The following is a 25,014-nucleotide window of genomic DNA, read 5'->3' as shown; positions in this document are numbered from 1 at the left end:
AAAGGAGTTATATTCTAACCTGCCATAAAAATTAAATGAATTTGGCACATTTTCTCCACACATGTAAGTCATGAGCTCTTAATGTGAGTGATTTACTCTTTTCCATCCTCGGAACATGAGCTGCTGCAGGAGTGTAAAGCCTTACTTCAGCTAATACTCTGGAGTCCATCTCATGAGTTTGGTTAGATAAAAAAATATAAAAAATGAACAACCCACAGTGAACAAAAAAGTTATCATTTGCCCTTCTCCAGACTATCTGATATCATTACTCAGTTATGTGTATTCTTGACTGGAAAGCTGATGCTGATTGCATAGAAGTCATTTCATAGGATTTTAAGAAATATGAGTAAAGCAGCACGGTAAAGGTAGAGGTTACACATAATGAAGTCTTAGCATTGCAGTTACCCTGGTAACTTTGACTGTCCTCTTGCCTAGGTTTCTACATATCATCAGGGCATTTAGGACCAAATATAAAACAGTCCTTTGCTGAGGGGTTCCACATTTCATGTCCCTTGTCAATGCTAAGCCCTCAGGACTTCAGGCAAGGGGAAGCTAAAGGAATACAGTAGCTTTAGAGAACAGGCCCTTGAGCCAGACATTTAGCTTGTGAAAACAACTGTAACTCATTGATTTTAACAGACTACAAAAAAAATTAGTTACTCCATAAAGAAAGCAATGCACACCCTCATTTCCATCTGCCATAGCTCTTCGTAGTTGTTTTTAGGAACACTGATATATGTAACCCTCATTAGGCAGAAGCCTAAAGAGGCTGTGAACCATTTTGATATCACAAAAACCTGTCTACATCACGTAGAAATGAATTCAGATACAAGGCAGTGTTCAACTTTCTCCATTGCAGCAGCCCAAAGGTAACACTGTAGTTTCTGCCAGTGCCCCAGAGGTAGCACGAGACTGGCTCTCCTCCTGCACAGCCTGCTAGTAACTAGTGAGCCCAGAGTCAGGAACAGGATTAATGTCCATAATGTACTTCTGCTGCAGCAGACAGATTTTTATCTTCTCTGAAACTTAGTTAGCTTGAAAGCTATCTTGCACACATGATATCTAACCAGTGCCGTGTTTTATGGCACTGCAACACACTCATAATTTTTATGACAGGAGAGGCAAAAAAAATCTTTCAATTTCACACATGTATTTACCTGATAGGCAAGAAATATTAACAACGCATTCTGCTGCATAATACACGTATATTTTGTGGTAGAAAGGAGGAGGATGAAAATCTGACCTGTTGTCACACCACATTATTACAAACCTCCACTTTTACTGGGAAGATACTGAAAAGGGCAAGTAGCTTTGCTATAACATTATGCTTCCCAAGTGCAATAAAAGCAGGATTGGTGTTAAGCTGCTGAAGCCTAAAGGCTTGATGGATATAATACCATTAGGTGGAAGATAGATAAACTACTTCTTTCTTCAGCACCTACATGCACCAGTGATTTAGAACTCCCTTGAGCTCAGGGTTGAAGACAGTATGCCATCAGAAAACAGCACAGAGATCCTTTAAACCGATTCCTCTGTGAATGCTTTAAACTCCTGAATTTGCCTGCTTATTACAATGGCATTTTAGTATCTTCACACGGAAATCAGTTGCCTTGACTTCTGAGACATGCCTCGCTTGCTGCCATGAACAGAAGGAAAGACAGTCTTGACTTGGTTGAGCCTGCCTTTATAGTAAAGGATCAGTGATTACACTGATTTCAAATGAATGTGTACAGTTATGTGTCTAGTATACATGAATAAAACTTTAAAAATTCACTTTTTACTACAACAAATTAAATTCAACAGGCAGTCACATGAGGGAAGAGAAGGAACTTTACTTTGGGGTTTTCACATGTGTGTAAAAGCCTTTTCTGCAAGGATGCTACCCTCCCATTGCGTTAGGCTCAGTTTACACTCTGTTCATAACAAAAGATGTTTCCTTCTGCAGTGGTTATTCCGTATTTTAACTCCCCATCAAAAACAACCAGGGTTGTAAAAACAGATGTGTCAAAAGGTTAAGAAATGAACAAATAGATTTTTTCCAGCTGTACAAAAGTAGCTGACAATCTCAACTCTCCAGATCACAAGAGAGAGGCATTACTGAACCAATTATCTGGTGTTGATTTAAAATGGAAATAAAGGAGGGGATGAAATGAATCTAGCAAAAAGTAAGCAGCTGCATGAATACTTTTCAATCTGTGAAAACTGGATGATGTCTAAGTAGGATGAAAAAATCCTAATGGATATATAGTTCAGTATATAAATTTTAAATACAAAGCAAAATGCTTTGTATTAAATACTCAATTTAAGTAAGCATTATTAAAAGAGTATTAGAAATAAAACATTTAATGGAATAAAGGTTGTTGAGCAAGAACCACAGACATTTTTAAGCCTCATATTTATTATGCAGGTTGCATCAAACCTGTAATACTCCTAAATATTTGATACTTTGCTTTTAACATTTGCCTTGTGTGAAGGATGCAATATAATCTGTATTTCCCCTCCTCCCCATCCCTCCACATGCACCCTTTAAACCCAAATAAGACTAACAAGGTAAGCTACCTTTCCTGTCTGAGTGGGGAAAAAGCATTTCCTAAGACCCCTCTTTTTCTTCTTTCCTCCCCATCCTCCAGTAAGAGAAATCAAAGGTCAGCAAGCATTTAGTGCAGTAGAAAGCACCAGGATTTAAAAATAAATTAGAAAAGCTATAAAAGATTATAACTGGACATGTACTATCTAGACTATTCTTCAACCCAGACATGGTTGTAGAAATACACTATGTACCCTGACATTGCTAACAAACATGATTCGAGTATATTTATAAACACTATGAAAACAATCACACACAGGTAGCATCCCTCCCCAAATATTTACTTGTCATTCAGGAGATTAACCCATGAAGAAAATGATCATATAATGCATTTACCATCTGCTTTTTTTTTCTCCCCCTACTTTAAAAGGTACAGAAATAGTATCTTTTTAAAAAGGTTTTTAAATAATCTAAGCATTTTCTTACTCTTTTACATAGGCCACAATGAAATATTTATCTGTTTTATATGCTGGTCAAAACCCTCGCAAGAGGATTAAATGCTAATATGAAGATATCATAGACAGTGAGAAAAATGTATTTAGGTTCTTAATTTTCAAGCCAGTTTGGTCTCAACACTGCCTCACAGCTACTCTAAATCCACTTTAAGCCCACCCGTGGGTTTACTTCTCTCCCTCTCACCCTGAACACCTAACCCCAACCCCTCTTTTCACAACAGCACCCATCCTCCTGTGGCCACACAGCTCAGTGCTCACCTGCAGCAGACCTCTGCTCAAGCTGTAACTGCACGAGCACCCTCACGAGAAGGAGGGATGAGGCAAGAGCACGTGGCCCAGAGGCTCCCAGAGGAACAGGACTGTCCCCTCTGTCACCACACCAAAGCGTTTGGAAGTGCTTGGGGGAATTAAGATAGCTGCACTCTGGAGCTACACAAGCTGTCCCAGGTTCAACACGCCTGATCCCTTACCTGTCATGGCACCTTTGGGGGATGTTGTGGGTTATTTAAAAACCATGAAAAAAAGGAATTTGATAGAAGAGAGACCTACCTCATGCTTCCACCCCCTCTACTCCCGACCACATCCTCTAGTACACTTAAATGTACACTTAGCTCCAGGTGCACACAGTCACAGGGATTTAGGCAGAACTGTGAGATCTAACAGCACGGGTGCACAGACGCATGCACACACAACACATTAATTTCTGGCTAGACATCACTTCCCATCAGCTGATTCCAACAAAACTGACTTGCACAGTAAACCTCTGACTTCAGAGGTAAAGTTTGGAAATGTTTATCTCCTGTTAGAGCTGGTTCCTTTGGGCAGTGTTAAATGCATCCTCTTCTTTTCTTCCCACTTTCTCTCCACAACAAGAAGTGCAACCTCACTGCAATTCATCTTCTGTAGAGTGCTTATATGGGCACCAGCACATACAAGGAACTTATTTTGAATCACGGGAGGATAAATGCATTATAATTCTATTTCCCTGAAAACCTGCAAGTTAAAGGGAAAAGGCTTCTGAGCTTTTAGAAAAATTAACTTTTTTTTCCCCTATAGATGGCAATTTCTAGAGAAAGCAAATCTAAAAGAAATTAGAGTGGTACTTGAGACCATGATCTGCCAGATCTTGGACTAAAGAAGACAACTACTTAGCTCCCACATGCCCCTGTGCAAAACACTAGCAATACAGCATTAAAACAAGAAGGCATTACACTGAAACAAAATCAAGCATACTTTGCACTTATGGTTTCTATGAAAATTCAGCATAAAGCACATCTGAAACACCCAGATGTGCAGTTTGTCTCTGTATCTTTCTCTTTTTCTTTGAAGATTTCAAGAGAAATGGCAAATGAAATGCCCAGCAATAATATAGTCGTAACATAGCTTTAATTCTTGTACAGCTCTGCCAATCCATACAATATGCAATTATGACAATGACCAAAACAACCCCACAGCAGTTCAGACTTGCCACTTAGGAGGTGAATTAAAGGATTTTGTAACATCACTGAGAAGACAGAGGTACACACACTGAGACAAGCAAGCTGCAATGGCCAAAGAGACTGATCGTGGCAGCTGTGCTGCACTCAATGACCAAGTTAGGAAAAACCCTCCGCAGAGAACTTTTGGCATAAAAATACAGGATATTGCTATTAGTTGTTTTTCTTGCTACTTAGTTCTTGGAAATTAAAATTACCTTAGAAATCCAATGATGTACCACAGTATGCTTCCTATCTTAAATTACTCAACAATCATTAAGTGCTTTCTGTACTGCACTTACGTAGGTGGCCAGTAACAAAGACAACAACCCCAAAAAATGCCACAAATTTTTACAAAACTGTATTACCAGATTTTTAAGGTGTTTGATTTGTTTTTTTAAATAAAAGATGCTCTGTTTTCAGGGTCTACTACAAACAGTTCCTTCTTTTCAGAGGATGCAGGCAAAAGCAAGAAAGATGGAAAAGGTAAAAGAGAAGGAAACACTTACCCAAAACCTCATCCTACAGCACATGCAGATTCATTTTCACTGAAGGCACAACTCCATATACACTGTGTATCACACTTAGCCCAACAAATAAATTTAATTTCCAGCAGTTAATTAGTTACCGCTGTTTTCAAACACTCTAGGAGTGCTGCTGTCCAGAAACACGTCTGCAGAGCAAGCCCCCCCGGGATTACTTCTGCACTTGTGAAGCAGTGTAACTGGTAACTCTCTTGGAGACGTTCAGCACAAGATTAGCAAGTGGCTAAGAGCCACCCTCTCATTCCAATTTTAAAACCGCAGTTTTGATACCACAGCTGGACATCTGCCATCACTGCAGGCCTCAAAGAGGAATAAGGTTTTAACTTTCGGGAAAATTCTTTTTCCATGTCTGCTGCTCTGCAGCCTCCTCAGGCAGTTCAGGGTGCCGAGTATTTATTCCACGGCCAGTTCTGCACTCCAGTTCCAGAAAGCTGTAGACATACCAAGCGGTATCTTTTGATTATTTAAATTTGGGAATCCTCCAGAATTTCTTTCCATAAGCTGTCCGGGAAATGCTGCTTGGCAAATTATTTGCACTATGGCTAAGACTTAAGCTCCCTTTACAGACTGCATGACAGACTGATGGAAAAGATTTTCCTAAAATAGTAGCATCCACCCCCCCCCGCCCATGCACACACAGCATCACTAACCTGCACTGAAATAATCTTGTCAAGTGTTACAGGATGAAAAGTATTTTTTTTTTCCAGCAAAAGATCAAATGTATTAGTTGGACACTAAGCAAGCTATGAAAATTTAAGAACAGCAACAAGAAAAAACAAACAACAATTCTTCTGCAATGCACACGTATATTTACATATTCGACATCTCCTTTCTTCTCTCTTCTAGAGACACAGTTAAGTTAGTGAAGTTACCAAGTAGCACCAAAGCCACAGAAACCACATACAGGCGCATCTCTCTAGTAAAAACAGAGCAAAATATACCAGCCTAACTTCTTTCCCCAGAGTATAAATGAATGCTACATTTTCACTTCTTCCAACACAGTTATGGGGTGTTGTTTTTTGGTTTGCTTATTATTATTTTAAAAGAACTATTTTTCCAAAACCAAAGCTGAAAGTTTGAAAGTCCTTAGAAAGAGAAGCAACGAAAACAAAAGAAAGAAAACATTGCTGATGTGCAACTACACAAACAAGAAAATTTTTCTTTTTTCTAAGGCTATTTTGAACAAAAGCATCCTTTTGAACATAAGCCACACTTAAATATAAGCCTCAGTCTGCAGCAAAGAATTAACTCTGTAACTAATGTGAGATATAAACTAACCAAGGAAATCAAGAGAGACTCTTAAGATAAAGTGAGCAGAAATCCCGAAGGTAGATAAAACTCACTGCTAGCAAAGGCAAACTCACGCTTGATGCAACGTATTAGTTTCACATACAAATAATGCTATTTGATAAGCCAATGGTAAGGACAGAGAGCCATGCATTATAAGGAGCCAGCTACTGACATTCGCTGTATGCACAATAATAACCAACATTGACTTTTCCATTAAATAGAACTAAAACTACAAAATGTACAAGAGTTTTGGTCCTATAAGTATAAATCAGATATTCAATGGGCATGGCACATCAGATGAGGTATTTAACACATCCTTTAAAACACTTCATACTGGCTGCTATCACTGATCATGTTCACTATGGCTTATATTATTGGTAGTGCAATACATATCTGTATAAAGTATTCATTAAGAGTCAAAATGTTACCTGAAATTGTCCTAGCATTAAAAGTTAAATTGTAGCTGTATTGGAGGGCAGTATGTATGAATTACAGCTACAATTTATTGCTCTATACATGTTTGTCAAACAGTAGACGTGTCATTCCATGCACGCCAAACAGTAAATTTAAAAGAAGACTCCTGGAAAATACAGTGAACTAACTTCAGCAGTTCTGAACATCACCAGCTACACGCTTCCCTGCGCTTATTAAAACACACCACACAAACCTACATAAAACACTTTGGTGGGCAGGGTTGGGAGGCAGCATCTTATTTAAGTTCCAAGGAAACTACCTATCCCTGTTTTCATGCATTATGACCAAAGTTTGAAATAAGAAATTTGCAAGTGGCAAAAGACTAATTAACACAGGTTTTCCATTAATTCTTGTTAAACTTCAAAGCTGTGTGAATTAAAGATGAAATAAATTTACTCCCAAGAAATGGTATTAAAGTATGGAGGGAGCCAGGGTCCCTAGACAGATAATGGTAATTACATCTTCAGATATGCTTTACAAAGCTCAATTTTAAAAAGAAATAATTGACCAATCCTGAAATTTAATTAGTACTGGCAGGTCTGCACCAGTGGGAACAGTTTCACAATTTCAAATATCAGACAAATAATTGAAGGTTTTAGGGTTGGATAATGGGGAAAGGAGGTGTGATGGCAAAGGGGAAGGAACAAAGGAAGCAGCTTGTTTCTCGCTGCCACCACAGCAACTTATTTTATTTTTAACTTCTCAGTTCTACACCTGATTTTGATTTAAAAAAAAAAAAAAGGAAAATGAACTTCACCTAGTGCTAACAGTCATAGTCACTGTACAGACACACAGAAAACTAATTTAATCATCTTCCAGCTCTCTCCCTCAGGCAGCACTAAGCACAGGGGCCATATCTTCTTGAGCCCAATTTCACACGTAAATACATGGTTTGTGTTCTCAGCTCCTTCCTGGGAGACCAGGAGCACATTTGTTCCTTTTGTGACCTGCACCCAAGTATTTGGAGATTTTATATCACACTTGTCCAAAAAGGACTTATTTGAGGTATGTCAGGACCCTTTCTAATATGCCTGAAAATTTTGGAGGAGGAAGGCTTTGAATTTCAGCTGTGTGTATCAAAAAAGAAACTACCTCTGTCAAGTAACCATTAGGCCTGACCCAGATCTGAGTTTCACCAATTTTTAACAACCTTTGATTTGGCCACTGTGTTCAAATATCGATAACAGCCCCAATTCAAACAGCAATGGCCGCTTTTATCTTTATCACAGATGCTTAGCTTTGTTCCTGTAAGCAAAGAATGAAGGTCAGAGCAATTGTACCCTTCTTCTTCAGCACAGTTCCTCACAACTATCAAACATATCCTACACACATCTACTTAGAAGTTGCATGTCCATTAACTCATTACTTCACTAACAATACTCATATTTATTTATTTTTTTTTAAGTTAAAATCCTTCCATTAAAATTACAGAGCACAGACACTATACTTGCCTAGACCACAGTTATATCCTAGCTTTGTTGTGGATGGTATTATCCTACACAGTGTTTTGTTTGTTTGTTTGTTTCATTTTGTTTTAAGTAGATAGTTTTACAGAGGAATGTTGCAGCAAAAAGTAAAATTGCAATTTGGGATTCCCCCAAATAAATTGAAAGACCAGAAACCAACATATTAAAGGTAGCACCAATATCCATACTGAGGAGAAGACTGATCCAGTCATGCAACAACCCCAGTGGGCAGCTACAACACACAGGTGCAAACGGAGCAGCAGGATGGCCACCATTTCATCAGGCTAATGTACAGAGAAGCTTGCTGATTTTGTAAAGAAACAGGCAAATAATTAGCTTTAAGCATTTATTTAAAAATATAATCACTTTTCTTCTAGTTAATCATGCATTTTTGCATTTTTCGTGGATCATGTTAATCACACTGTTTATATTGTACAAGCTAAAGAAGTGGAAACGAACAGAAACTGCTGTAGACATACCCTTAAAAAATACATCTTTTAAATTTTAGGTTAAGAACTAATTCTGACTACTGATAATGCTATAAAATAAAACATATTCCCTGACTTCCTCATAGCTTTTCTCTGCCAAAACTAATTAAGAGTACTGTACCTTTTGGGAGGGATGAGGAAGGGAGGGAATGCTTGATAAGGGTATGACCCTTTTTCTGATAAAAAACAAAGATCTCTGACTCCATTCCACAAGAGACTGGATACCAAGAATTACTATGTTTCTGATTTTCCCCTGGAGTTTGTTCATTTTTCTCGTTTCAAGTCTTCCAGCAGGATCACCATTAAATTCAGAACTGTTACATTCAAAAAATAAAAATAAAAAAATAGTTGGCCTCTTAAGGTCAGAGCAAGTCTTTTGGTGAAGTTTCCCTTTTGATCTAAACAAGTCCACCCTGAATGCTGAGTTATATGCCTCTGAGCAGGCATATTCTCTATTGCCATTACGTGTTAAACTCATGGCAGAAACAACATTCTTGCGCTTGCTTTTACTGGGTTTAAAGCCACATTTGACTTGCACTCTTCTGCCAGCCAGAGCCTGGGCAATCACAGTCAGTTAAAACATCCAAGGTCTTGACAGCTGACTGATGTGTTGTCATGTGTAGTTAACCCTTGGAATGAATGCAACTACTAGGGTCTACACTATGAGGATAGCAAAGCAGCTTAAAGAAAGTTGACCCCTAATCCTCCTCACACAAATACATGCCATAGTTTAAAATGAGCTGAACTAACAGATTGGATCAGATCATCTCTTTTTCTCCACACACACTTAAGTGTGCATGAATACTTTCTTGAGCCTCTTCAGGCTCTGGTCAAGACAGCTATTATCCATAAGAAAAACTTCATGGTTATTCTTCTTTCTACTTGTACACTCGTATTGTCTCATGCATCAGGGATAAATTTTCCTGAACAACCTCCACCATAAGATGACCACTTGTAAAATATCCTTAATACATGTTATAAGGGTTTGGTCTGGGGCATTGGTTTTCCCAGTTTCCTTGCATGGCGCTGGGAATGACTGAATTTCCAGCTATGGCAACGGGAGTCAGAGAAAGGGGTGTGCTACAAAATTTATAGGAAAATGCCACCTCTGAAATCTAGGGGAAGGGGAGAGAATTTCTGTGTATTCGGGTCACTGAGACAAGAGTTTGTAAGACATCATGACCACATGCAACATGATGACCACACAGATCTCCAAATCCACAGAACCTTCCATGGACGCCTCTGGCACTGTCTTCCCAGGGTCTTCACTCTCTCCACCACTTTACTGCAAACCTCACATTTGCACTTCAGTTCCCAACTTTCTTTTCTTTAAACTGATGACCAGGACAAAGATTCTTTTTTAGCTTGTGTAGTTAGACCTCAGCAGAACAGTGGACAGAGTTTGTCAGGGGTATTTCAGTTACACTGGTCCAATGCACAAGCTTTAAAACTCACAATGCAGAGAGAAGAAAGCAGTAACTTTTGACATATTCCTTTTCTCCTCCTATGACATGATACTCTCAAGTGCAATCATATACTATTATAAAACCAGAAACCTGAGAAATAGAATATAATGGTTTTTTACAGATTTTCTTTTTCAGCCAACTCTATCAGGATTCTCTAGGATTACCTTTATTCTTGTAATCTGAAAGAACATTTTACAATGGGTCTAAGCATTTACCAAAAACAAAATAAAATGATACCTTTTTATGCCAAGATAGTAAAGCTGAGTTGGTTCCATCATCATAAGACAGAAGAAACAGGCTATTGTTTTGTTCAAGCTGAATTGGAGAATACACTGTGATCTCAACTTGCTTTAGAGGAAAAAATCTACCTGCCCACTAGGATTTCACACTGAGATTGCTATCACAAATTAGCTATTGTGGTTTAACAATTCCCTTTTTAGCACTGAAAACATAGCCCTAGACATTTGATTAACAAATTCAGTCCTCCCATGCATAAATACAAGAAAAGATTTTTTTTTTTTTTTTAAATGGTACAGCAGAGGGTAATAAACCACATCAGGAATAAGCACAACATTAGCATTCTTTCTGAGGTTAATCACAGGCACCCAGTCTGCCATCAGTGAGAAGAAACTTGTATTAACATATATTAACAACTTGATTACCTGCAACCTCACTTTTTACCTGACAGACTGTTCACTTCCCACTGATACTGCAAGGTTGCAAAAAGGCATTTCAAGGGAAATTCCAAAGCTCAACACAAATAAAGGATTAGTTAGTGGATACTGCTTTCAAGATAAGGAGGTACACCAGCACTAAAGGTATCTGAACTAATTAAGCCCTTCTAACCACAGAATGTTGACTCTGTATGAAAATTAGCTTCAAATGCTTTCAATGCAATTGCTAGCTACAGAACAGACAACAAAAGTACTACCTATTTGCACAAAGTGAGATGCAAACAGAATGACAAAAAACCTTGTCTGAGTTTGAAGCTGTTTGATTTCAGTATTAAGTTTCTCAGTTATGAATGAATGATGAAATAATGATAGCCAGACAGAACATGCTCAAGTAAGCAAAAAATTTTAAACAGGATTATATCAACCACTGAGCAAACAATGCTAGGAAAAAAAAAAAAGAAATCCACTGAGAATACACCTTATAATCAGAGCTGCTGTTTTCACTGCTTCAGACAGAAAAGAGTACAGCTTTAGAAAGCACAAATTATAATAACAGGTTTAATTTAATTATCGTTGTCTGGAGGATAAGCTAAACTGTGCACTGCACTGTATATACACAGACAAAACAATATATATACCAAAGAAGTGGTATATACAATCCTAGGACTTTGAGAAGTATCACTTTTTCATGAAAAACCCACTTATTTGCAGCGTACAAATGCACTCCTCTATGTCACTTCTCAACCCTTGAAGTAAGGTCAGGGTCTCTTTTCTTCCACCCTTTATAGATGCGTTTTCAAAGTAAATACCCAGGAATATATATATAAAAACCATATACATATATATATACATATACATGTATATATATATATGTGTGTGTGTATATATATATGGTTTTTATATATATATATTCCTGGGTATTTACTTTATATATATATATATATATATGAGGGAAATATATATATATATATATAAAAATATATATATTTCCCCCCCTTGATGTATGACTCCTCCAAACTGGGACAGCTTAATCTCTCAATAAAATGCTACCTGCCTTTCTTCTACAAATGATACTGAAGCCTCAGTTTTCTGTCCTACTCAGAACTTACCTTTTTCCAGCTGCAAATAAACACTTCCTTTAACAATAGTAGCAGTAGTCATTAAAGAGCCTTGTGGCAGCGAAGAGGCACTAGTCTGTAAAGACATGATTGACAGAAGCTTCTCTTTTTGCTTCAGGATAAGATCTGGCAAGCAAGGAAGAGAAAGGAGGTAGGCACAATGAAACATTAAGTATTGAATGGAAAAAAAAATAAAATGAGGAAATTCCCCCAAGATAATTTAACATTCCTCCTTATGGGTTGCCTATAATACAGTCAAGTTCCTATCAGGATCCTTAGGCAAGTCAGAGACTTGTTTAAGTATTACAGGCTAGGAAGTACGCACACGCAGATTTCAAAGCCTAGCCCTCAAGCCAATGAAAACATCACTTCTGCTCCGCAGGCCGTGCGTGTGGTTCCGTGTACAGCTATCATTTACATCCTTATGCAACACAGCCTTAGAAGTATCACATTGCCCTGGCTGGAAGAGGAACAACCCCTCATTTACTTCAGAGGCGAAGCATGTTTTTATTGCTTGATTCCATAAGCTCCATTACTTCATCGGCACAGAGTTAATGAAATAGAGAGGGAAAATGAACTAAATTCACTTCTTAAATGCACACAAGGCAGAACACTTTACTCAACTCTGAATTAATCTTGAATTCAGCCTCCACATTGATAAGTGCTGGGCAAATCCACTGCACTGAGTATGGTTTTCCCTGCGTAATGTTTATAACTGACATGGATGATTAACAGCAAAGCTCCACAGCAAGTTGGCTCAGGGATGGCTAAGCACTTTGTATTAAAAACAATAATAATAAAAAACTGTTTCCTGCTGAATTTGCTCCTGAAATATCATGGGAAAGCAAGCAAAGGTAGATGAATACCGAACTACAGTTCCTTCCTACCTGCTAAGATGAAACATGAAATCATACCCTTTCTCCTGCAATGTAAGAAAACAAACACAAGTGCCTAGCCATGGGCATGTCAGCCTCTCTGAATCTATGCAACACTTCAATCACTTAAGCCTATGCACTTGTTTAAATGCATTGTTCTGATAAATTTGCAGTACTGAGTCCAAATATGCTGGTTTCTCTTGCAATAAGCACTTTAAGATTGTTTTATATATACTAGTGCTAGAATCACTTTTATTAGCAGCACAGCTTACAGGAAGCATTTCAAAACTTTCTTAATTTTTTAAGCAGAGAAATGGCATATCCAGTATAAATGTTTCCTGGACATTCCACTCCACATCTCACTCAAACACAAAGTGTTGCTCTAACGTCTCAGAGCATCTTCAAATGCATTGAATGAGCTTCAGCAGACTACTCTGTGCTACCAGTCATAATCATATTGCAGCACAAGGACACAGCACGGTGATATTAAGGTGTTGTGCCAGTCATACAACAGGGCAGTTGTCTTTACAAGCCCAAAATGAGCCCGTGAGCCTCCTGGTGTGACTCAGCACCAACTCAGAGGTCTCCTCGCACACCCGGGTACCTCTGCAAAATCCAGCTGTGCTGCTGGAGCCTCTCACCGGACACAGGAAGAGGGAAACGCAGTATGTAATAATGCAAGTACTATAAAGGATTTTCAGCTGGGCCCCAGTCTTAACCAAATGCATGCAGTAATATCTTCCTTCCTCCACACAAAGCACCTTGAAAGTCAGAGTCTTCTACGCAGTCCTGGAAAATCATGTAAACAAACTGGAAATAGAACAGGGTCTACGTAAGCGTACAAAGATGACTGCTTCCAACCGGCTCACAGATTGCTTAACCATCCCATGGCGAATTAAGACAAAAGCCTAAGTTCTTAATGACTAATTTGGAGATTAGGCCTTGGTTAAGGAGCGACAGAGTTCAACAATGGTGGCCGCAGGGACTTGGACAGACTGCCGGCCAACTGAGTGTGACCCAAAGATAACAAGTAGATTTTTGGTGTGTATTTGCCTCAGGACACAGTCTCTTCAGATTTTGTTGCGTTTTCAAAGCTAGTGGTTCACTGATCAGCCTAAATTACTCAACTTACAGGGCAAGGTAATAGTCTTTCAAAAGGGACATGTTTTAAGCAGAAAATTAAGAGTTAAAGGCAATTTCTTTAGCACTTTTAGCCAAAAGAGTGCATCAATTCTAACTGTAGAACTAAACATAGTGGTAAATATACAGTGCTTCACCACCTTTATTTCAAGTGGCATTTCAAATACCCCTACATTTGGTGCACCAGACTATTTAACAGTATACTGCTTTCAGTATCAAGTATTAATACAGAGAAATCTTGGCAATTTTAAATTACAATTTGGTATGCAACCTGAAATCACAAAAGAAAGTGTCAGATCCTTGCAGAAAAACAAGATGTAGAGATGCCTCCATCATTTACAATGAATTGACTACATTTGGGGGGGGGGGGGCGGGGTGGAACGTGCAATAGAGGGGAGAAGGTGAAAAGATGTAAAGGGTTTAAATATCACAAATATTTAGTAAGAATAGCCTACTTGGAGAATCTGAATGAAGAAAACAGGAACTTTTGGCAATGTGACTCATAATTAGGACTGAGTCCATAAACAAATTAATGAGCCACTGTCGTATGAGGAAGATTAACAGACATACTATGCAAAAACACATTTAGTATTTCTGCTTCTTCAAACTACTCATTTGTACATACGCATATTAGATCTACACAACTGTATAACATTATGAAAGTGGTAGGGTTTTTGTTTGTTTGTTTTGACTGCTTTTGAAAATGAGTTCTCTTGTATGACTTTTAGGAATTCCTTCACTGATGACTTATGAGCCCGGCTTTCAAAAGTTTCCACTCAGATAAACCCATTTCACTTTTGAATGAGCTTCATAATGTTTTCATACTAACAAAAAGTTCTGGGCTCACACACAAGAACTGAAGACCTTTCCCATCTGTTTAGTAAGTAAGTTAGAATTATTTTCTTTGGAATACACCCCGCCCACCCCCCCACCCCCCACCCCCAATTTAAAAATCTGACCTCTTTATCAAGCTTTGACTGGTGTTTAGATTCATTGACGTTTATACAGAAACACCTAAAACCTTTCCATTGCATGGTTATTGATATTTTCAACACAACATATATGTAGAAAGGCAGGCAGGTATCTATTTAAAGCAGAGATATCAGTATATTCTCCTCCTGCTCTACTGAAGCAATGCTTCTCAGCCATGAGGCACTTCTTTGGTGAGGCGAAGTAGAAAGGAAACCAGAAACACTGAAACCTGCTCTCCTTTCTAATGCTCGGCCAATCTGATTATCAGGGCTTTAAAGTACTCTGCCAAGGTACTGAGAAAAGACCTCAGGATAGTTAAAGACTAACAGCTACAACTTTGTGATTTAAAGAGACATTAAGTCATCAGGTTCAGCACTGTTTCCCCTAATTACAGGATCATTTCCTATCTGGCCATTCATAGTTCAGATTATAAATCTGCTAAAATACCTGTGATCATAGATGTCTGCTATATCAACAGCATCCGAAGTTCAAGGTAACAAACTGAGCTCAAAGTAGCTTTTATATATCTTTCTTTCCCTTAACCCCTTCAAACACCCTGAAAGATGGCTATTTAATATAAGATCTCATTTGCCTGTGAAGTGCAGAGAGGAAAAACAAAAAGAGAGAAAAGGAAAGAGTGAAAAAAGTCCCTCCTCCCACCCCAACTCCCCTCAAAAAATCTGCATTTAAACATTTTATGTAATAGAGGTTTCTGTTATTTAGTAGTTTTGTGCAGTTTTATTTACTCTGCAACCTGAACTCCATTCAAAACCTTCAAAATCACTTCAGACCAGCTCAGAGCTTTAAATGAGTGATTGCTCCCTTTTTCTTACCTAAGATGAAAAAAAACGTGCATTAATTACAAGGTACTGACTGACCTGGATTAGCCATTCTTCCATGTCAGCAGAAAGGAATTCCTAACATCTGCACCAACTAGGAGTACAGAATAGGCTGTTCCAAGTGGATTTCTTGTGGGAAATAAATAAAGTCAACTTTTGTTTTACTTGGGTGCCTAAGCCTAACAGTGTGTAATCTACTAATGAGACAGTAGCTTTCTTCTGTAACCTTTCAAGTTATTTTAGGAACATGGCAGTATTTAACCCCGTCAAGTTTCTGCTTGTGCTGTTTAATTCCAAATTGTTACAAGACCAGTTTTCCCTTATTTACAAGTAATCCTAAACATCTTAATCGAGTGACAGTACGGAAATGATGATTACCTCAAGAGAAATCAGAGGGGCAGGACTCAAATACAGTCAAGCCCTAGCACTTACATTTCAAAAAGAACACTGAAAAATTGTGAAGAGTGCAAAATAAGGCATGAGAATGATTTACTGTCAGAAAGCCTACGTTATACCAAGAGACAAAAGGATCTTGATCTGTTCAACTTACACAGTCCATAAGTGCCTGTCTGAAGGTGACAACCTTCTCTTCAAAGCTTACTGTTGGAATCTAAATACACTGACATGTTCAGTCTAGAAAAATGACTGGTGACATAAGTAGGGGTAAATTGTCTTTATCATGCCTGATTCTCCAGCATAAGTTTGTGCTTTAAAAACTACATCTCCTTCTAAAGTATGATATAGTAGAAAAAAACCTTTGCAATTCACATTTTCATCTTCCAAGCACACATTACGCAGAAAATGGGCTTGAACAACTACTGCAGTCCTTACAGTCTTCAGAAACTTCTAGTGATCTTTCCAATAGACAGAGATTTAGTATTTACTGTTCCCATCAGAAAGTCCACGTATCTTCCTGAGCTAAAACAGAACTCATTTTAAACCAAAAACTAAAATTAAAAAAAAAAAAAAAAAAGAAAAAACACCTTTCTGCCTATGCATCAAATCCAGGATGTATTACTTTTACTGACAAAAAGAATCACTGCTGTGGACACCAAAAATCTAACACTGGGCTTTGAAGAAAAATCAATTAACATTTACAATCAAAACCATATGGAAAGTGCTTAGGTTTACTTAACATTTTAAGTTTTCACTTTATATAAGGAAAAAGGTACCAAAAGTATCATATAATCCCCTGCAAATATAAAATGCCTCATACGTAATGATTTTGCAGCTCTTTATAAACTTGGTTAAGATGAGGATGTCCCCTTCTGCAGGAGCATTACACGTGAAAGTTAGATTAAACACTTTGAACCAAGACTTTACAAGATATTGTTGATTAAAAAAAAAGTTAGAAGGTGACAATATTCTGATAATAAGTTAACAAATGTTACTGTACGTGATTGAGTAGAAATAGCATTTACCTGTTAAAAAATGTTCTACCTGAAATACACAATAGCAGAATTTGACATTTAAGTGGAAAAGCTACTTCCATATACAGAACATATTGTAAGAAGAACAATATGCAATATATAAACTGAAATATCAATTTGTTGTGCTTCTCTACAGATTGTAAAAATAATTACAGGCTGAAATGTTTGAACTTGGATTTTGATATATCATTACTTAGTAACATACAAAGTCTGCAAAATACATCCAGACTTGAGGAAACTTGCCAGAATCTATGACTTAGCAGAAAAAGATTAGGCAGGGTCTAGTCTGGTCAACAGCAGTACTTTCAGCTCTGCAAGACATGTTTGTTCATTTGTTTCCCTCTTCTGGTTTTTAATTCACATTCATTTCTAGAAGAATTACATAGGCTCAAACATGGAACCAAGGAGTCACCCTGTATATCAGAGCTTACAAATGTGTTTATTGACTTATGTCAAAGGCAACCCATGTTGTATCATTTATCCTCAAACTTAAAAGAAAAAAGTAAATAAGGCACAGAAGCAAAGGTAACATTTTTTTCCTTCTACATATTACCTTCAATATGTTTTTTTTACCCCTTCAAGCTTTTTCCTTGCCCCCCACCCTGTCCATGTTCTCTGTATTTTACATTAAAGATTTCCTGGTATGACATTATCAGTGTGTCCTTTCCAGTTCCTTTATTCACATTCAGAGAAGGGTGTGGGTAACTTATAAAAGTAGCTGTAAAGTAAATACACCTATAAACTTTGACAATTTTATAAAAGGACATTATTTGTCTGTATTTAGAAGCAACAACAATACAGTGACATTTTCCCACCATAGATAAGTGCAAGCCTGCTTCAGTTTTGGTATCAAAATTACTTCAGTCACAGCAATAACACCATGGCTTTTAAATTCATAAACTTTTAAAAGCTTGTACACCAAGTTTTATTCTCATCAAAACTTTAAAGACTTAAATACAGGCTTGACATCTCCACAGTGGAAGAGAAGAAAAAAATACAAAGTTAAAAATAAATAAATAAATAAACTTTTCATTTAAAAAGTATTTGCTCAAACACAGAAAATACAGAATAGCTGTGTCAGGGCTCCCCATCAGGGCTTGTGGGAAAAAAGAAAAAAACAAATCAAGGTGGAGGAGAGCACACATGAAGAATTTACCTGCTCTCTAAATGAAGTCTCAACCTCATCTCAAGTCTATTCATAAAAAGGAGCACACAACACACACTTAGAAATGTGTGGTGATTCTGGTCATTTTGGCTCTTTCTCCCAGACCCCTCACTACACAGCCTCAGCTGAAGCCAAAGCTGTGTTTGATTTGCACAGTTGCTGTCCTCGGCAAGAAGAAGGTGGTGTGGCAGAAGACACATGAACAAGCTTGTGCTGTCGGCATTGCTTTGTGCTCTAAATCCGAAGTCATGATCTGAAATGTATCCATGTTTCTGCACATGAATACACCTCTCCCTCATGAAGCAGAACCTCCCTCATGAAGCAGAACCTCCCTCATGAAGCAGAACCTCCCTCAAAGCATTATGACCATAATGATATTTCTGTTACAATTCTCTCATAAAACCACTGCAAAAAAAAAAAAAAATCCAAGACAGTAAGACAAAAAAAATAGCAAGCTTTAAAATAACATGCTTTTCTTATAGGAGACTTGTTCATCTCTTTTAGGTATGGAAATATAATTGTCCTCCATTTAAACAGAAAAAGAAGGTCATATCCAGTTGTGCACGCATAACTATGTGTATATGTGACAGTAAGTATCAGACACAGCTGCACACTGTCTGCCTGAAAGGTGACAAAACGGACTGGAGCTGTTGTATTAATAATGCAGATTCTAGCTAGGCTTGAAGAGATAAGCAAGTTGCTGTCTGTGATAAATGCATAGGCTGTCCTTCTATTTTGGAGGTTCAGCTGATGATAAAAGATTGTAGAGGCACCACTGTATTTAGAAATACTCTTTCTCAGTCAGAAAGCCAGACTTAACATGTAAGTTTCTGGAACTGGTGCACAGAGCATTTTCCCCAGAAACACACTGCACCATGAAGGATGCATTGTGAGTTCCAGTTGCTGTTTCTCCACATCAAATAAAACTTTTCAGATCATTGTGAGCAACTTTAGCTTTGGGAGGAGGCCAAAAATCATTACTCTCAATACACTTCCAAACTAGCAAGCTTATGCAGTAAACAAACTTTATTACTAGAAAAAGTCAGGCATAAACCTAAGACCTTTTCAAAAGCTATCAGTCCTTGCTATGTTAGCTGTAGTCATGAAGCTTGCAATCTTGCAGTAAAAGTTAAAAGGACTGTAACACAGTAACTCAAGTTCTCTACCACATTAGACCTGGCCATATGAAATGCAGGCACTGTTCTCCTTCGGCACTTTTACTTAAAATACTTAAAATAATTCTGAGCACCTCATTAAATGCACGTTATCAAGAAATGTACAACTAGCCAAATACTTATATTCATACATCTCATTTGTATATCATTTCAAGATGCAACCTAAAACCTCAAATCCTGCAATGCAACTCAGCCGTATAGCTCCTTGCACTCACCTATGGCTCCTTAAATAGCAAGAACCAACCTCTCTGTGGGCTGGTAGGACAGTGCTCTGTTAACACAGGAGTCCAAATAAATGGGTCCAGGTGTATGAAAAGATAGGGCTGCTGGTTTTTAATTCTGAGAGCTGGAAATGAGAGGGGATGACAAGCAGCAGGACTAAACTGCATTAAAAAAAAAGAAACACATGGTTTTATAATAAAAGTAGGACATTTTTCATAATTATTTCTGAGTAGAGATGTAAGCAACTAGTTTATGATGGACTTCAAACTCAAGAAAATTTTCTGTCTTCTGGGGGGATATTCTGGCTAACAGCTGTGAGTGGAATGGGTCTTTAAAATACTTTGCCTGTTTTAGCAGCTCACAAAATACTTGTATAGTCAGGTTGAGGAGGGGGCAATTCTTGGACACCTTCAAATTCCTATTTGAAAGCCAGCTGCCATAAGAGCAGACCAGCACCTATAATTAATGCTGTCACTTCTTTGGAAGTAGAAAGCCTATGACTTCCAAAAGCTTCAGACAGCTTTTAAATAAAATGAACTTATATTGCTAGCATTCAAATGTGGGGGAAAAAATCTGAGAGAAAAAATCATATTTATGCATAATTACACTTATGGCCCTAAACAGGCCCTCTTATGTTTCCTTTGGAATGACTACACAGCTCCTAGGGTTGGGATCTAATCTTAACCAAGACTATCTCACTGGGTAGGGATCCTCAACAGGGACAAACCTTGAAATGCAGCCATTCTCTTTCTGTGAGAGTCACAGCAGAGTCCTATCTTCCTCAAGGATTTCCTGCTGCCTGTGAACTATATATTTAATTTTGAAAAACATTCAAGACAGGACATCCCAGCTTTAGAAATGCTGGCCTGCTTTCGACATGACTAGACAGAACCATCTCCTGGCCAGACATTAGGCAAAATTCCCTAATGATTAGCCTCATTCTTTACACGATTCTTAAAATATTGCTTTTTATTGTGAAAGACAGAGCCTCTCATGAGATAAGACTTAACCATCAACACAAAATTTTTATGCAGTGAAAACTACAACTACAGAAACTGATAACCAACCCATCCTACAAACACAGACTTGAGAGGAAGCATGTGGTTCCTAACTATCTTGACAGAAACTAGACATAACAGAACCCAAATAACTTGGACTGCTTGTCTTCTCTGGTGAACCACGAGACTCAGACTTGCTAGGCTAGAGGTTATATTCAGGCTCTTACACATTTAATTATTTCTTAGTCCTTCCACCACTTGAAGTAGAGTGCATTCTGTGCATATGAAAAGAAAATTGTGCATTGCACCTGGAAGTTGTGTCCATTTTAAATTATTCTATAAAATACGTATTGTGGGGACCATTGCCAAGATGTGTGTAATGGCATTTATACTAAGTACTGTTCCACAAAAGCCACAACTAAGAACATTTGCTATTTTCAAAGGATTCGCTAATTTTTCATGTCTTGAACTACACAATCAGTTTTTACAGCATGTTCTGACCAAAACAGCTACCAGAACATAATGTGGTTTTAATTTAAAGACTAAAAGCCTCCTACGTGTTCACTCTTTCGCCTGGACTGTTAATGGACCTGGAAATAATACAACAGGACCAAATCTCCCACCTTGCCCCATCTTTGCCTTCTGCGGTCAGAAAGTATTTCAGTAGTGCTGTAACCAGGCCGCCAGTTTGCTGACTCTTCAAGAAGTTGACTTCAATCGTTTGACGTATCACTCAAACATGCAAAAAGTTTCTATTAATTTTTTATTGCTCATAAAACTTCAAAGCTAGTTCCCTTCTTGTCTGTCAGCAGGCAGCAATTTCCCCCTTTTTAAGCTAAATTAAACTATAGGGAGCCAATTAAAAAAGCAAAACCTAACAGCTAAGTTTTTCTCTCTATTAATCTCTCTAAATTTATGATATATCAAGGCCTCTCAGCCCGCTTCCATTGTTACTGGCATAGCCCAAAATTACTGCCAGACATATAATTAGGTGACTAAAAGATCTAGGAAAAAAAAATACAACACTTAAGTGATAATTAATATTAATTAATATTAGCAGTCATTAATTTGCTAACTATATAGTACTTGTCAAAGTTCTTCAGAGTAAAGCAGTAAATAACTAGGAGGTACCTGTGCTGTCTCTGTAGCTGAAAGGGCAGAGTCCTCTTATCTTTATTTTTACCACTTTGGATCTCTTGGTTTTAAGGCTGCACTCACCTCAAGAAGAAAGAATGTAACCTTCACAATCTAATTTATCTTAAGAGTTGCAGTTCACTCTAACTGGCCGTAAGCAATCAATTTTTCCCTCTTATCCTTCAATGTCCTTTAAAGTTGTTTTGGAAGAAAAATGGCTGAGAAGGGGGAAATCAATGAATCTGAAAACAAATTTTAGCACGCCACTTGAATAAAGCAGCAAGATAAAATATGGAGGAAATCTCAAAAAGGGAAAAGCACTTTTGGGGGTATGAAAACTGATTTTATTTTAAGAAACAACTGACTTTAAAGTACTTAAATGTATTTTACATCCTATTACTGTAAGTAAAATCAAATATTAACACTGACAGAAAGATTAACTTTAACTGCTACTTTCGCTCATTTTCTATATATTAACCCTGTGCAGTTGGCAGAAGTTTGGAGATCTTTCTGTCGTTCGTGTTTCCACACAACAGTCTGGAGAACACTACAAACCCTGTAATCATATGACTATCACATAACAGTCATTAAAAAAAAAACACAACACACAAACAACTTTCCCAAGCCCAGAAAGAGACTGGCAAAGGAAACTAATTTATATCATGATTTCCTAGGATAACAACTTCCATGATAACTGCATCACTTTAGGATGCCCTAAGTACTGCTGAACAGTAATTTAATACGCAGTAACCGCTTTAACAAAAATTGACTGTTCTGTTTGGTGACAAAGTCTTCCCATAAAGAGATCCCAAGAGAAGCAATGGCTATCATGCCTGACCTAGAAAGAGCAGATGCAAAGTATACACCTAACATCTGTAATTACAGAATAGGACTTCTACATTTTCACTCCAGGTCATGCTCACACATGATTACAGGATCACAGAGTTATCACAGTGTATCCTCTATCCTGGGTCTTCTCTGAGAGCAATAATGGCAGTCCAACTCTTCTTGAAGATGAGAAGAGAATTTAAACCTGCAATGGCTTCTCTAGGGGCTGTGAAGTGCATGAACTGCAGGAAAACAAAGAGCTGAGAGAGGAGTCTTTCAAAGAATCCACTCTTTAAAACTCAGCAGCCCCAACATCCAACTATGAAAAGCCATCAGGTATGACAAACAACAAGCTAAACAGATGGGTTCATCTGTTTCTGGGAAAATGCAGGTGGGCAGAACAAGGAGGCCGAACATTGCTATCGCAGGAGCTGGGGAGGCGCCAGCACCCTGGATGCATCCCACCTTGCTCAGCCATGCCAGCTGCAGCACTCCAGCCCCATCGCTGCTGCACTGTGCTGCAAGTAAACAATTTAGAGCAATGCAACAGGAAAAAAAGATTTTGTTCTAATCAGAAAACTAGATGCTGAGATGCTTTATGGCATCCATGTGTTCTACCTTTGGCTCCGTTTGTGGTGCAATTTGGGGATGGTTGTTTGTGATGTAAACATGATAAAGCTGAGAATCACAGAGTTAAAAACTTCACTGGCAATATTTTACTCTGGATATGAAACCTCAGCTATAATTCAGGCTAACGGTCAAGTCACAGATCACAGCTTAAATGTAAACACTTTTTAAAAAAAAATGTTGCGAGAACCAGGTAATCTCCAACCTGTTTTAAATAGCATCTGAGAGGAATACTTACACTAAACTGCACAGAAAATTAGTACACCTTGTTTCTTTGCTCTAACAAGGCACCTTTGCTCCTTTAGAAATGTTCGGATTGTTTCAGATTTTTCTCAACTTGATACATCAATTTAGAAATAAGTTACACCATGAGCATTCAAAAGAGCTTTAAAGAAACAACCTGATTTTCCTCATGACATCACATTAGATTGTTCCATGGAAGCTACATTCATTATTTTATATTACTCATAGCTGGTTATTTAATATGTGCACAGTGTTTATAAGTGATGATACGGCCTTTATAATTTTTCATACAAAAGCAAAAAGTGCACCAAACTCAAGTGCTACACTTCCTAACTGCTTCAGAATGAAGAATGAATTACCACTGAGTCAGAAAAGCAAAAGTAATTATTTAAAAATGGGATCATCAACACATTCTAAGAAAGAAAAAAAAAAGCATACTATTTTCCAAAGCTCAAGGTTAAACAGTTCAGGCCACAATATCCTGCTGCACTGATTAAAGGGACATAACCAGCAGATGGCTGGAGCAGCAATTTCTGACTAGGCACCAACCAGCCGGAGCACCAGGGGAACTGCTGGGTATCTGAAAAACAAGTCATTGTACCAGTTAATAGCAAACTTTTGTGATCTCTGATTTAAACACCACTCTGGAGAAGAGCAGATTTTACTGTACTCAAACATTTCACAGCGTCCAGCACAGTCTGCCTGTCACCACCCTTCACTGCCTGAGATCAAGGCAGCAACAGCCACTGCTGCCCACTCCCCTCTCCACTCCACTGACCTACCTGAGGAAGCTTGAAAGGCACATCCAGATGACATCCTGTTGGCAGCTGAGAAAAAAAGTAGGACCCAGCACAGCCCAGTGACTTAGATAGTCAAAGTGATTTAAAAAAAAAAAAACGTAAATTGATTCAATATTGTGGTGTAACGCATCATAACACAACCAAAGAATTTGAGCCGTGCTGTAGAGCACAAAGCTGCAAACAGTCTGGTTGCAGCAAAGTAGCTGCAGTGCAAGTACAGCAGAGCACCAGCTTTTGTTTTGGCTGTTACTAATACTCAAGCTCAGTGCACTAGAGCTAGCCCAAATTTTTCAAAAGAGTTATGACAACAGTCATTACGCATTATAACAACTAGTATTTCAAAAAAAAAAAAAAAAAGATGTTCTAGCCTCTCTTAGTACGCAGACAGAAGCCAATAGTGAGGAATCTGAAACTCAATATCCAATTTCATTGCCCTTCTGCTTGTCTTTTCTCCCATTTTAAATAAGATTTCAAACCTGCTTTGGCTTCACCACCTCCTTTTATAAGCACTAGGGTTAAAGATTTCAG

At 38.0% G+C, this 25,014-nt stretch overlaps 1 protein-coding gene across 14 annotated transcripts in view; it reads right to left on the bottom strand.

The window, feature by feature from the left end:
- PLEKHG1 (pleckstrin homology and RhoGEF domain containing G1) overlaps positions 1 to 25,014 on the bottom strand; it is a 161,149-nt gene that overhangs the window by 66,794 nt on the left and 69,341 nt on the right. For 9 of the 14 annotated variants that reach the window (XM_080587981.1, XM_080587973.1, XM_080587985.1 and 6 more), the window contains one exon: positions 12,030 to 12,164. The exons of 4 other annotated variants lie outside the window; for them this stretch is intronic. In XM_080587981.1, the coding sequence (XP_080444107.1) occupies positions 12,030 to 12,164 (135 nt within the window). Of the gene's footprint in view, positions 1 to 5,026; positions 5,671 to 12,029; positions 12,165 to 25,014 lie in introns of those variants that run through there. One more of the 14 variants, XM_080587978.1, reaches the window with a different exon arrangement.

Source organism: Anser brachyrhynchus (assembly GCF_964034855.1).
Source record: "Anser brachyrhynchus genome assembly, chromosome: 3".
Classification (NCBI taxonomy): Eukaryota; Metazoa; Chordata; class Aves; order Anseriformes; family Anatidae; genus Anser; species Anser brachyrhynchus.
The sequence above is the reverse complement of the archived record's forward strand: the minus strand, read 5'-3'. Positions and strand labels throughout refer to the sequence as shown.